General features: G+C 32.5%; 3 protein-coding genes across 3 annotated transcripts; 2 read left to right on the top strand and 1 right to left on the bottom strand.

The window, feature by feature from the left end:
- The first annotated feature begins 360 nt into the window (after positions 1-360).
- On the top strand, positions 361-3059 carry LOC147063435 (thioredoxin, mitochondrial). Its single transcript, XM_085959979.1, has 2 exons — positions 361-647; positions 2784-3059. The coding sequence occupies exons 1-2, from the start codon at positions 460-462 to the stop codon at positions 3040-3042; spliced, it is 447 nt and encodes a 148-aa protein (XP_085816105.1). The 5' UTR covers positions 361-459; the 3' UTR covers positions 3043-3059.
- A 117-nt stretch (positions 3060-3176) lies between these two features.
- LOC147063434 (cholesin) lies at positions 3177-3802 on the bottom strand. Its single transcript, XM_085959978.1, has one exon. It carries the CDS (start codon positions 3800-3802, stop codon positions 3197-3199), a length of 606 nt encoding a protein of 201 aa, XP_085816104.1. The 3' UTR covers positions 3177-3196.
- Positions 3803-6814: 3012 nt separating this feature from the next.
- LOC147063433 (uncharacterized) lies at positions 6815-12480 on the top strand. Its single transcript, XM_085960069.1, has 5 exons — positions 6815-7153; positions 7366-7836; positions 10078-10194; positions 10762-10870; positions 11724-12480. Exons 1-5 carry the CDS (start codon positions 6962-6964, stop codon positions 11783-11785), a joined length of 951 nt encoding a protein of 316 aa, XP_085816195.1. The 5' UTR covers positions 6815-6961; the 3' UTR covers positions 11786-12480.
- Positions 12481-15816: the final 3336 nt, after the last annotated feature.

Below are 15816 nucleotides of genomic sequence, written 5' to 3'. Positions count from 1 at the left end.
ATTTACAATCTGTGACACAGGACGCCAACATAAGAAACGGATTTTTCGACATATATATGACCGATCGTCATAGTGTGTATTTGAAGCATTAACGGATTGGCACATACGGGTGTCATAGAATCTATGCCCACGCCTTTGTCATACATTTTTTTTATATATATTCGCTTATGTGTAAACGGAATGGCATAGATATGATCATATACACTAAAACGCTCTTGGCACAAATGTGCCCAATCGTCATAGAGTGTATTTTTGGTCCTTAACAGTCTCGGCCATTTCTTATCCACTTGCAACATTATTCCTATCATAGACTAATATTTTTTTTATATCTTCTTTTAGCTTTTAGTCTATGTTTTCTATCCTTCTATCAGTATCTAGATAATAGAATTTGACAAATAGTAGATGGATTAAGGGATTTTGCCACTTAATTAACCATATAAAAATATTAAAGCAACTGCAATGTGGACCTTATCTGTAGCACGATCATCTTGCAGGGTATCGAGCCTGGCCAATGGTACATTTAATCCAACAAGAAATATTGCTTTGACAACTTTTAACAGAGAGTCCTTCAAAATTCAGGATGCAAAGGATTTCGATGCCAAAGTAAGGAATAGCAAAGTTCCAGTGATTGTCGACTTTTTCGCAACGTAAGTTATAAGTGTTTAATTTAAATGCACAAAGACATAATTTCACTTATATTAATGCCCAATTTTACAAAATATTAATGGTTACGATTGGGTAAACACTATTATAAAAAAAATACTCCCACCTTTTTTGTCATTAGAAATAAATAATGATGACCTAATATTATAATATATGTGGAACCTTGAATGTTGTTTACAGGTATCTATAACCACACCTACCCTAGAGACTATGGTAGTTTTATCTTAATGTATTCTCCTAATATTTTTATCGGCCTATTATGAATAATTGCCCATATAATGCTTTAGTTTAGGTTTTTCTGCGACTGCAATAAATCTGCCATGTCAGTCTGATTAATTAATCAGCGTTGGAATCGTAAAGAAAGTTGTAAAATCTCATGGCCACCTCTGCGGCACATTTACCAATTGTTTATTCAGCGCTGCATAACCCTAGGCTCTTTGTCTCACAAAAAAGAGATGCACCAGCCGCGAAATAAGGTCATACCGACTAGAAAAACAAGACCGCCGTTGGTTGTAAACAGTCATTTTCCTACAGATCTCCCAGTGAACACGAACTGCATCTTGTGTATCACTGCCCTTAACTCTGATGTGATTTTGCTATCTTTAGATTGCCAACGACATAAATACCCTTAAGCTAACCCGGCGACACTATATCTCTATAGCAGTAGTATCATCGTGTTGAACCAACTAGCTAATAATAATTATTCTACAGTAATTGTGCCGCAGAGGTAGCCATGAGCTTTTATAATTTTTTTTTACGAAACAGTTTATTCTATGTAGACAATAATTATAATAAATACCTTTTCCTGTGGGCGCGCATCGGCTTTTCGATCCAATAATCGTTAATTGAAAATTTTCATACATTTTGATGCAACATTATCACAAACTAAGATTATATGAGATAATATCGTCGGTGTTTTGTAAAAAGGACGAATTAACCAAAATGGTATTTTACAGGAGAATTTTTAACTATTGACATTTATTTGTTTATGACCTGTAGATTATAAATATCTAACAAATTTATAATAAAGCTTAGAAAGAATACTGTCATTATAATAGGCATTATTACATGATATTTTAAAAGGCCTAATATGTCACATTCGCTTTTTATTCGTAATTTTAATTAATTTAATTTTAGTCGATTATCGCCGTTTTTACACAACGAAGCTAGTGGGGTACATATTGTATTTTCATTAGAATTTCGATTTCGCCAAAATGGTTGATTCGCCTTTTTTACAAAACACCGACGATATTAGGTTGGGGTAGGTTAGATAAGGTTTGGTTTGGTTTGGTTCGGTCTAAAAAGAAAGTTGTAAAATCTCATGGCCACCTCTACCTATTCTACTATTGCAAAAATTACCTAAGGAACCAATTAATTTGAAAATATAGTATCTAAGTAGGGTAGTAAAACACGGTGGGTCAGACATTAACGCAACCATCCTGGTACCTATAATGTGTCATGAATTGAATTTAACTGCTTCACCGCATAACATTTAATTACCACATTTAAATAACATGCTAATTATATCTAATGGCCACCTAATGAGGACACAACAGCTGTGCCATCAGCGCTGTAAGGATTAAACTGTAAACAATCTGGCAATTTTCAAAACTCATCTAAACATAATCATTCGTTTTCTAGACTGCACTCCCATTCATATAATTATATTCTCTATGAAAAATACATTTAATATATTGCTCTACTATGATTATGTTGAACTAATAATTCTTAATTCTATATTTTGAATTGTTAATGTTGACATCTCTCTCAAGTTACATAGCTGTCTTCAGAACGATTTATCGATATTTCAAATTACATATCAAAATAATTCACTTATTTACTTTATTCTGTCGCGCTTATCTATAGCTATGAATATATCGGTTTGAAGATGGGTTTGTTGCCTGGAACATTACTGTCAACATCAATAACTGAAAAGATTGTAAAATCAACAGAAACTTCTGTTTCAAAGGGATTAATTCTTTCATCGCAATGTATGAGTAAAATCAATTATTGTCGGCTGATAAATAATATTTAGATATCCTTGATTTCTAACAGATATGTTCAATTCGGAATTATTAACAGTGAAAATAATTTCGGTGTGTATTCTCTTAAATTGACAGATGGTGCAATCCATGCCGAATGTTGACACCAAGGCTAGAAGCAGTAATTGCAGAACATGAAGGCAAGATAAATTTGGCAAAAGTGGATATAGATGAAAACACCGATCTAGCATTAGACTATGAAGTAGGATCCGTTCCAGTATTGCTCGCAATAAGAAATGGCAAAGTGGAGGAACGACTTATCGGATTACAGGACGCTGATAAGCTTCGCAAATGGATCGAGCAAGTCATTGTTAGGGATGGACACGGCAAGAATTGATGTTAATTTATTTTGATTCACTAGAAACCTCAATGCTTTTAATAATTTATATTTGTTGTAATATAATAACACATTTTAATGCAATCGTTACGTGTATAATTGTTATTTTAGGTCACATTAATAAAACTATAAAAAACTGATGAAATATTGTTTATTATTCTTGTATATTTTGTAGTATATCCCGCGCTCTTTTGTATGCTACTTCTGAAGGTTTGGCCTCTGCATTGGTTGCTTCTGAATTTTTCTCAATCCACTTTTCCATTTCATTGATTACTTTGTTGGAGTCATTTATCAAAACTTGCTTAATGCTGCCGGAGGCTGCGCCAAAATATTCCAAATATGGCAACCACAGTTCATCGGGTACCTTATTTGAGTCAAATTTGCTCTTATACAACCATATCTGCTTCACTTTGTTGAATTTCCATTCTGCTTTATTGTGTTTCCACAGAGATAAATAGCTTAGGGCTTGTGTTTGTACGGCTTTGTGAGAGGCTAGGTCAGCTTCTGCCAATCTTTCCGCGTGTTTTTCTCTCTTCAATTGACGTTTCGACATTTTAGATTCCGAGACGCCAGATTGATCTTCAGGTTTTTTCTTTTTTTTGTTTCTTTTCTTGGAAGACAACACTGCCCCATCTTCAACATCATTGGGTGCAACTACTGTTTCTACAACAGGTTCAACGTCATTATTTGTTGATTCACTAGCTTTCCGCTTACGATCCCTGCGTCTTGTTTTTTTCGATTTTGTCTTTTCTTCTTGCATATTCTAGCAATAAGCACTTTAAAGTTGTAAATTATATCGATTTTAAGGTTATGATCAGCGTCGCGATATAAACACGAATTTTTTGACTCGTGCTTTCGAATTTTGACGTGTGGTGTTACCATATAAATTCAACGTCATAGATAATAACAATGTCTCAAAAGACATTACAAGAGTAATCTCTTTGCTTAATTAAAACCGTTTTAGCCGCATTTGTAAGAGCGCTCAAGATTTTTTACAAAGATTGTGGAAAACAAAATTAAAGACGATGATGTTAAGATAAAATATAACATATTTATTTTTAAAGATGTGTACCTTCCTCATAACGTCATAGCAATCAGTTTTTATTAAAATATATTATAGGTCATAGGTACTATTGTTAATATGCCACGTCCAGTGGCGTGCGTAAAATGCCTTGTCCAGACCAAGATACTGCTCGATGAACATAGAACTGAAAGTTGTAGGCACATAACAGATTAATAAATTGAATAGATACTTAACGTAAAAACCATCGTCCCGGACCAAGGTTTTGAAGCAAGGTACTTTATGACGGTCAGGCCGTAAAACCCAAGTACCTATAACGCAAAGTGTGCACAATATTGAATATAAGTACACATTTAGGTAGGTAGGTACCTAAAAGGCTTTAAATGTATAGGTATTATTATCATACAGACGTAACTAACATATTTTTAACACGCAACGTGGGAAGGTACATACTCGAAATCCGTAGCTTGTTACCACACCCATTAGAGTAGCCAGTTCCCATTCATTTGTTTCCTATTTCCGATTCAAATTATCTCAGAATATTTAATATCTACCTACCTAGTTACAGTAATAAAATATTACATTATAATGGAAATCTATTTTTATAATTTACGCAACTTTTTAAGAAACTTACAAAAAAGCAAACCGAAGCCCAATTACTTTGATTCTCTTCGTCGATTCCTTGTGACTAAGAATTGTGACCACCTTGAAATTTCGCCATCTTTTATTTTTTTGCTTACTGACCCATAAATTATTAGTCGCATGCTATAACAGATACCGACAATGTTTATTTTAAACCCAAAACAAAGTCTGTATACTGAGGATGAAATTTCATAGAAATTGAAATCTCAAAAAAAAACTTTGTGAAAAAAGGTAGTGTCATTTTCCTCCATTTTCGAAAGTGAAAACATGCTGTCACTTTGCTTCGTTGTATGGATTTTCGTCTGGATTCGAGACTTGGAGATGAACAAATAACACACCGGAATTGTGTTGGAAACAGCAAGGTATATTTACGTTAATATTCTAAAGGTTACATTTTTATACAAACTCTTTTCAATTCATGGTTTTGTTGGATAGCGAGGTTAACACTGCTTACTGCGTTGCTGTCAAAAATGCTTCTCCGCTAAAAAAACGGTCGCTTACGAGCCATACAAATGCGGCGTTGCCATTCGTATTTTTTTTAACGGCATTCAGACAATGTTGCCGGTCAGATGTTTAACATTATTTAATTATTTTCGCAATCAACCAATACTATTTGTTGATTTGATATCGATTTGGTCCTCTCCAGATTCACAGAGACATCCCCAAATGGGGGCCATTTGGGAAGGTAACAGTAGGTAGGTATAATGTTTTTCAAACAAAGAGATCCCAATCTCAAATGTCAAAGTAGGTACATACAGACCTACAAACTCATATAAAGAATGGATGGGGGAGCCACAGTCGAAAACTACCCAATCAAGACTCGTACAGACCTACAAACTTATTTGAAGAATGAGATGGGAGAGCAACTGTCGAAAACTACTCAATCACGATTCGTAACTGGCAAAATCTGACATTCGAATGACGTTTTTCAAAATGGTGTCCTATGGTAGTTCATAGTTCCATTTTTGGCCATTCTCCAAATAAGTTTGTAGGTCTGTAACTGGACAGAATCTGACATTCGAATGACGTTTCCAATATTGCGTCCTTAAGGTAGTTCGTAGTTCCATTTTTTACCGTTCTTTAGATAAGTTTGCAGGACTGTCAGTAAGTTACCAATCCTTGCAAAAAGAAATTAATATTCTTACCAACATTATTATTATTACAATGTTCCGATTATATTATATAAAATTACCCAAGTGAATTTGATTAGGTAAGTGTTTTATTAAAATATTTTACGAACTAGAACACTTTTTTATTTTCTTCACAAGCCCGAGCGATAATCCAATGATTTCAAAAACAAAAGTTGTGCTTCAAATAGGTACAGTAAAAACGAAACAATAATGTGGTCGGTCGATAGTGTGCGTGCGTATGGGGAGCCGTAATAAATGCCATGACCGCGCAAATATTCAAAAAGTTATTTGTCACACATTTTGAAAAATACCATTTATTGTCGATTCTGATAGTCCATATTGAAATCTAAGAAAGGAAACCAGAATCAGTGTTTAAAGAAAGTTTTATCCTATAGAAAATGTATCCTAAAAATGACACATTCAAGCAAACCATGATTTCTCCAGCACTCGATTTCAATCATACAATGTTTTGTCCTACTAACCAATCACAGCGTAGGAGCCGCCATATTGCATATGTGACTAATCGCATTTTGCACTATGTTTTTCATGATAATCTCAGCTCAACATTTGTGTGACAAATCACTTTTTGAATGTTTGCTCCTCATTCGTTCATATTATACAATCGACGAACGGCATCATTGTTTCGTTTTTACTGTACCTACCTACTCCATTTCAAACCCTGGGCTTAGGTATCTTTTTTTACAACAAATTAATATTTTAACTGCAAGTTAAAAGAAACCATATTATTTCAATAGTTACCTACCACACGTTGAGTTTCTATGAAATGAATTCACACAAATTTAATAACCTAATAAATCTCAATCGAGTGAATTAATCTCACCCCGTTTTACGATTTTTTTTTTAATTTTCGAGTCCATCACTATTTCAAAATTATAGTAACGAAAGAGTTCATTTTACGAACACATGAGAGCAAAAAAGCGCAAGGTGGCAGCTTATGTCAATTTTTTGTGTGTACGTCACAGTCGCGTCATCATGTACCCATATCTTCCGTGAGTTGGCCGTTCGTCCGTTGCTTATCTGGCATCTGGACTGTGTCTGTGCCAGTCGACTCGTGTTGTGTCATATGTGGAACAATTAATTCTACGGTTGACAATATAAATTAACCATGGAGTTAATCAATCAAGTGACGAGCACGCAGTTTCTCTTCCCGGCCGTAGTTGTGGCCGGAGTTCTCATATTGGCCGCTTTAGTTTTTGTTTTCGGTTTTAAAGACACCGAACCGCCTCAGTTCGACAAATTACCTCTCGTGGTTGATGACCGCAAGGGTTCTAACAAAAAACGGAAGACTAAAGAGAAGGTATTTATAGAACTAATTGACCTTATTTCATACATTGGTACTTATTTCTAATTATATGATTCTTGTTGCCAAAATGTATTTTCGTTCACCCATATGTTCCAAATGTGTCACATGCTCACGCTGACTTGTAACTGCGCTGTCGTCCGACTATTTTCAAAACATTTCTCTTTCATGTGTGAAACTTGAATGATTTTTGGTTCTTTTATTCATAGAAGACTGTGTCCAACGGCCAAGCTGTCCACGAAGCGGAGGTGAAGGTGAAGAAAGCGACTTCCCCCGCGAAGGAAAAGAAATCTCCAGCCAAAGAAAAATCTAAGGAGCAAGCTGAGAAAACTGTAAAGCCCAAAGAGAAAACTGCCGAAGTGAAGAATGTCGAAAAAAAGACTCCTAAAAAAGAAGTTGCCAAGCCTAAAGTGAAAAAAGTCGACGTGAAGCCTGCCGACTATGATGACGGCGATTGGGAAAAGGTGCCGACAAAGAATGACAAGAAGAACCGTAAAAATCAAGATGAACCCAAGAAAGAAAGTCCCGTTAAGGAGAAGAAAAAGGGAAAAGAAGGAAAGAAGGAAGAAGCTTCTTCCGAATCAGCTTCAACTAAAAAAGAGTCTCCGAAACTATCTAAAACTGAAATTGATAAAGATCTTCAAGCTAAAGTTGATGAATTTAAACGTTTCCTCAATGAAGTTAGTACATAAAAAAATCCTTTTTTAACTCACTACTTACCCCGTAAACATGTTATACCTACATATTAATTAGTTTATTACCGTCAGAAATTTTTATTGTAGTAATTTTGCACAATCAACATTGAAACATACAATTTTGGCTGTGCAATGACCAAGTTTTCGTCATGAAAACAAAATGAAACCTCACTTTAGTGTATCGCGGGTTTGAAATCTGTCACGGATTTAAATTACGATCTTTTTTTGCAATCGGTGGTTTTATACTTTGGGTAAAGACCCTACGGGTTCAGAAAATGCATAAAAGTCAATCTTAAATAAGTATGTTAATCTTCCTCACTGTGGTTGTCCGGAAGTCAATTGCGAAAATGGTGTTACCTTAAATATACATATTATTTTGATTGTAATTAAGTTTATAATAAGCTGAATTATTGATGAGTAAACAAATTATTGATATATACATGGTCGACTCACACGCTCACATTCTCTTGTTATTCAATGTTAATTATACTGTGCATTAGAAAGTATTAATGCCTGAGTGCTGGAAATATGCACACACGATATACCTATGTATGTGTAATTGCAATGTAGGATATTTCTAATGCATGATGTTGCATAAATTTAATGATAAAAATTAAAAGTAACTAATTATTATACCACCGAGGCGAATTCTATTATATTATTCACAATAGTGAAAGAAATAACTTATTTAAAAATGACGATCCTAAGTATAATCTTAATATTAACATGTTCAAAGCTATAACTCCATTTATTTTTTTTACAATCACATATCCATTATAAAAATTCATGCATTCTTCATCAAGATCAATTTGATGTCGGGTTTTTATTCCTTGTCTGATGAGAAAGCGTTTTTGCCAAATCATTTGAGGTTAACTGTCGGCTGAATAGTTCTTGACATGTGTCATGTGTCAAATTATATGCAAGTGTCCTTGTTATTGTTCTGCACCCGGCCCAAATATTCCCATCTCCAATTGTTCATTTGAGCAAATTATTCTAAATCAAAACGGCCATATAATGAGGATTTATTATTGATTAAATTATCCTTTATTTGTGAAAATATATACTTATGTCAATCTTTAAAATACCAACGTATATCTAAGTATAAAACATTAATATTTTATGTGTTTTGGTATTCAAACATAACTCTATTTCAATAATCAAGTACAGTCAGACCTTGAAATGCAAGTATAATTCGTTCTGGATACGAGTTTGTAATCCACAGCACCCGTATATCAAAACGAATTTAAGAAATAATCGTAACAGATGCTTCTTTCCAAAGCCCAAAAATATCCATATAATAATGATTAATACAATAGGTATATCTTTTTTATTTTTATTATTTAAATTAAATATAAAGTAATCGAATTTATTAATTATTGTGTAGGATGACTTTCAATGTCACTAACGGAATCACTGCTAACTATTGGCTCACTGGAATCTTTTTCTTTTTGTGCGACTTTAACTTTTAACTGCTGGTAGGTGTATATATGGCGGTACCTTGCACGCTGGCTAGATGGCAGCCACTTGCCTGCGCGGTATAGACTTTTACAGCGCTTTTCGTTTTCCGTTTTCCCATTCATACACATGGGTTTCCTGATACAAACCGGTTTGCACAGGTAAGATTGTCGCAAAGCATGAGCGTCTAGCCGGCGCTTAACACTTGCTTTTGCCGCTTTTTGAGGATTTCTCAGTGAGAAAGAGAAAACCCGTAGATTCAGTTATAATCACGTGACGCTCGACAGACAAAGCATATACGTACTCTGCGTATTGCAAGATCTCTCTTATTTGTTAAATTAAAATTTATTACAAATTTTTGCTTGTCTTGCAAAACACTCACGGATCAAGTTATTCGCAATCGAAAGTTTTATTGTATAATATATATATATATATTTTGATATTGTCCAGTTCTTACTGAAATTCAGTTATTTTACACAAAATAATATACATACAAATAGAGTATTCGAGAAGATTTTATTTCAATCAATTAATACGTAATGATATTATTCGATTCGCAATCGATTCGAATCTTTCAAATTCGATTTTCTCAAAACATACTTAAAACATACTTAACCGGAATTCATTGAATTAATCTCCACTGATAATTTAGGATGTCTTACTATATCGTGTTATCAATAATTGTTATTTAAAGTGTCGGTAATATTGCATTTATATTATGCCCGAGGTCAACAACGTTTTCATTATAATGTTTGTAAAATGTCATAACAGGTGGAGAAACGTGAGAGGTCGCAGACTCCAGTAAAGGTGCAGCAAGCGGCCACGTCTGAATCCGAACCTGACTCGCCCGATGTCAAGGACAAAAAGAAGAAAAAGCCGGCTGAAGAAGTAAGCCCTGTTACCTACCACACTAACTAATCACAAATAGTTTTAATTTCCACCTTGTTCATGTGAAATGAAAAGTGAAGTAAATTATTAAGCCAAGAAATGCGCAATCTTCCTGATCGTCTGTTCTCTATCTTTCCCTGTATAATTAACTGATATTGTATTTGGCCAAAGATAATATTATATTACTAATAAACATACTGCTAGTCTTATTAATTTATGTACCCATAATACCTCTTCCATGACTTTTTTATGCTGGTGTAGTCTGTTATGATTAATAAATAGTCTTATGATTTAATAACCACACTGTTTTATTTCGTTAAAACTTGTGGTTTTTTCGACAAATTTTAATTATTTAAATAAAAGTTTTATAGTCCTCCGTTAGTATGGATTTTTAGAATTATCTGCTGAAAAAATATGTGTATGAATGAACTCTGATAATATTATATCTAAAAAACGAGATGTTATACTTATCGAGAAATCGATTTATATATTTATTTGTTGCATTAGTATTTGGATGCCATACTGTTCTAAGTAAATTTGATGTATTTTTTTCATTCATTTTTACAGCCCATTGTTGCTCCGAAGGGAGACAAGAAGAAAGAAGTATCCAATGATGACGATGATTTTGTCATCCCGCCCGTCTCTGAAGGGGCTGTAGTATTCGATGAACTCGGAGGTAAAATTCGCGTCAATTAATTATTATCCACGATATTATGTCTATATTATTTTTATGTTGGTAAAATATTTTATATTCCCAGTGACATATCGTTCACCTCTAAAAAAGATTGATTCATTGAATGTAAATAGTTGACATTATCTTAATTGGCTGAATTACATAACTTGTTGACTAATAATATTGCTTTAAAGTAATGAGCCAAATTGTAGATTATAGAATATAATTGTTATCATTAGATTGTATATATTTTACAAAGATGTTTTTCAAATCACATACATAATATTCATTGAGTAGATAACAAATTTATAATGTTAGTTTATAAGATATTGAAATAAACACAATGATTAATGTTCTTGTACATAATATGTAATAATATGGTTTGGAATCTTTCAATATGTCAATTTATTTGAACTCATACTTTAATTTTATTAGACTTGGAACTTCCCGTTCAGAACGCTTTAAGTTACAAGTTTTACTTAAAATATATTTTGTTTATTGGTGATCACAACATTGATATGTGATCATTTCACTGAAGCAATGACAAGATGTGTAATAGTACTTCCTGCGTACTTTGACATATTTTTTTATTGGCCAGAAAAAATAACCAAAACTGAAGTAAAAATACACCCACAGTGGCCTAGTTGGTAGAGCGGTCGTCTCTCAAGCACATTTACCTATTATTTGACCACAGTTTTATTTGTACCTGAATATTTATGTACATATCAGGTAATGATGGAATCAATGACAATATGTATTATGTAGTATCTTTCAGCGTCTTTATTATAATAAATATGTATTAGGTTAGGAGTTTTCGGTCTGGTCTTGATTCGTCGACTTGTATTATTTATTGTAGATTCCTGGACTGATGCTAAAGCTCCGAAGAAAGGAAAGAAAAAAGCCCGCAAAGACCAGTGAATGAGAAGAGGTATTGGCGATTGTTCCTACGGGACCACCCGTTGTGTCCCTCACCTGCCACGCCACATGACGAGTCACGGAAAGAAGACAGCACCGGCCGATGTGTTCTCCCAATGCAGCCGACTACAACTTTCACTTTCATGGCCCCTGTGCATGTTCCGAGCGAATTGATCATGTACCCGGGAAAAGTTTCCACTTCAACAACATTTTCATCCACTATATTATTACAGCTTCGTAGCATTCTATCTTTTCCCGTGAATTTTACAAAAGTAATTGTTACATTATGATAATTTTCTTCAGCATAATATTTTTTTGTTGCTTATTTTGGAATAACATTTTGGCGGTGTTAATATTGTTTAAGTTATTTATGTTTTTCTTCTGAATGCATTTTGCGATGCTTATAATATATATTTTTTTGTATTTAAATATTATTGTGATTATTTAATAACGATGCAAGAGTTACGAGAATTGCTATTTGTTGAATATTACTCTAAAAGTCATTACGCTCCCTCCTTCTACTGATATTGTTAAATTTCTATTACTTAATCTTATAAAATGTACTTGTTCCGCATATATTTTTTTATCGTATTCAAACTAGCGGTAACATTGAAAAAGCTATATCGGGTCTATCTTTGTTTGCAGCTTACGTTCAAATTTAAAAAATATAGTAAAAAATTATTGTTAAAATATCAACGAATAAAAATAATTACCTATATAATTTTTTACCTCTTGTTCGACGTAAAATTATATCGAATTGAACGTTTAAATAGTATTTTTTGTGAAAATTTTGTGCCAAAGTGACTCGTCTATGTCCGCAATCATCCCCCGTATCCGGCGTGTGGCATCTAAAAGGTTTAAAATATAATTTATTACATTTTTAATAAAATTGCGTCCGATCGGAACAATGCATTAAGGCCTTAAATGACAGTTGATGCATAAGTTACTTAGAAATGTAGTCTATAGGTGGACAGAGTACATTTGGAAAGATATGAATGCAGTAAAACAATGTGAATTCAAATGCTCGTTATTCTAAATTTCGGTCTCTATATTTGAATTGACGAAGTTTTACTGTGTTTCGGATTTGTTTTGGAAAAACTTATAAGCCGATGCGTGAACGCCGTAAATACTGTGACGTTTACTAAAACGGCAGAATAAGTTAGGGTTGATAAATATTTTCGCTTCGGCTTGCGGTCACGCTCTAATCCGCCTAATGGATACATCCCCGTTATAAATTAAGGTATTCAGATTCAGTTTGACATAGAACTGCTGTGACTATGCTAATCATCGTGGTTAAATATTGTGAATATTGTACATTGTTATAATAGTTTCCTCTCGTACAGATCGTTGCAGAAAGAAGCTGATGCATAATATATTTTTGTGAAATAAATTATAATAATAATTAATAGTTGATAGTCTTCCGTTGATATTTTATTCCGATGAGATCCGCGAATGTGCGCGTGTATATTTTTCGAATCTATCAGGAGGTGACATGGATTTTGTGTTTTAAAACTAGCTAATTGAAATGTAATCGAGCATTCGTATTAATATGACATGTGGATTACATTAAATTTATAACTATATTTTTATATTGTGCGATTCAACCAAATTAGTAGTGATCTTGGCTCAGTCAGCTATTTTGTACATTACGATTAGGAACGTTTTTTCTTTATTTTAGCATCTATCAATTGCTTTGTGAAACTTATAATATTATTATGTTTGACATTTTCCTATAGACGTTTTTATTTTGGTTGTTGAATAATTTTACTGTATTTAATTCATATGTGTACATTATGAATGTTTCAAACTATTTGTAAATTTTGATTTAAAACAGTCTTTTTTTTTTGTTCATTTTTGTTTTTATATTGTGGTAAGTGTAAGTGTTATTTTTTGAGATAGAACATAAGTATAAGCTTACTTAAGTCTGTTCTAGAGGAACGAGTACTTCAATAATAAAATTGGTAACTTTGAGGCGGGCGAAGGTCGCTTCGGATTGGATCGACAGTAGCGCTCGACTGCGAAATAGGTAATCTACTCAGTACCTACCTACTCATCAGGATTGCTCCGTTGCTTGTTTTTAAAGCAATTATTATTTCATTGTATCGTTAGTAGAAAATAAGAATGTTTGATATCTGTTGTTTTGAGGAATAATTAATATATTTGTATAGGTTTAATTACTGTCCTGCGGGCTGTTCGTTTTTGTATTTGGAGTTGAATTAAGAGAAAATAAATGCTGATTTTGATTCGCTTCGAGACTTTTTTTATGGATCACACTGTGTGTTGAAAAATTTAATACTTGTTAAATCTGATTTTCCCAACCTAAATTTTATATTAACGAATTGACATCTACTTAAAAACTTCAATCATAACCCATTATGAACGGCAATGAACATTTTCAATATTTCAAACTGAAGATTTACTAATGCGTAGTTTACTTACAATTTACATTAGTATTTTATACTAATGAATTAATTGATCATTCAGTATTTCTTCAATAAAAATTAATATAAATAAAATGACTATTTTAAAAACTATATAGCCATATTATAATTCTCCAAAATATGTTTAAATATTAATGGTAAGAAATGAGAGCCTTGTTTTATATAAACAAAAAACAGTTGGGTCTATCAAATGACTTTGGCAGATGACAGTATCCTACATAAATATAGGTCATGCATTATTCTGAATATAGTAAGTGTTTTCAATACACTAATTGCTAAGAAAAACTGATATTGAATTCTGTTAAAAAGGTTATTAGAGTTGGAAAATTTAACTTAACGCTAAAAATAAATTTTATCGAGTATCATAAATATTTCTCAGACACAAATTTAAAGCAATAATCTTCTTGATCGTTATAAAGATGGCAATTAAAAATGACATAATATTTCTATAATGTGGTTTTTTTTAAATGCAAAGCCATAAATATAATAGTTTTGATAATCACATTTTGATGTACAAAGAAGATCTCAGCTTGAAATAGATTTTTACTGCGGATGTCTTTTATCAGTGAATATATTTATGTACTGTCAAAATATAAATATAGTTGATAAATATAAAAGAATGATGTAAATAGAATTATTTTAGTTTTTGGTGAGGTCATTGTGTAATATTGTCATTAATATCAGTTAGGGACCATTTCAAAATAAAGGTTCGTAAATGGGAATTGTTTTTTTATTTATTGGTGCATAAAAACATTACAATAACCCGCATACAAAATCTCGTCATCCGAATACTGAACATCTTATCCATCAAAACGGTATAAATAACTAAATAGGTAGGTAAAAATGTGAAAAGTCTCTATGTCTACATGCTTAGAAATACTAGAGAATCTATAAATATGACTATGATACATTAGTATCTTTATTCTACAATGGTGGTTGTTACATTTTCTTAAAAATACTTACGTGGCAATACGAATCTGTGCACTTGAAGAGTTGTCAAATTAACGTTTCCCATGTAGATGTGTTGTGATATGGTATTTGAAGAAATTTTATAATAATTACATGTTGTGAAATAAGCTTACTTATCTTGTGAAACATTAATCTCATATCTCAACACAACGAGTAGATAATATCGTAATTTTAAAGAAATAAAATTTAATAAGTACCTACAATATTGTAAGTACATACATTAAGTACAAATGATTAAAGCTTTCAATTGGGTCATAATGTCACATAGTGAGTTTTACCTTTGAAAAGATGATTTAAGTATATAAAATACATAAATTGGAAAAACCTAAAAAACATATTTATTAGAAAAATATTTGAATAATGAATCTTTCGTAAAATTCACATGATTTTTTCCATGATTTTTCAATATGTATATTTTTGATGCTTTTCAAAGTGATGTATTTTCAATAAATAGAATGCTACATACATACAGTCTTCAATAAAAATAATTTAGAGCCAGTGTATTGTATGTCTAATTGATTTACGATATAGGATAAGCTTTTAGCTAAATTCCCATACATAACTTCTGACAGTAAGTAAATCGGGTCCGATCATTGGTCGGCCTATTGATATCAAGTGTTATAT

Source organism: Rhyacophila brunnea, unplaced genomic scaffold, assembly GCF_057557595.1.
Source record: "Rhyacophila brunnea isolate RB1 unplaced genomic scaffold, BYU_Rbru_1.0 scaffold_9, whole genome shotgun sequence".
NCBI lineage: Eukaryota > Metazoa > Arthropoda > Insecta > Trichoptera > Rhyacophilidae > Rhyacophila > Rhyacophila brunnea.
The sequence above is the reverse complement of the archived record's forward strand: the minus strand, read 5'-3'. Positions and strand labels throughout refer to the sequence as shown.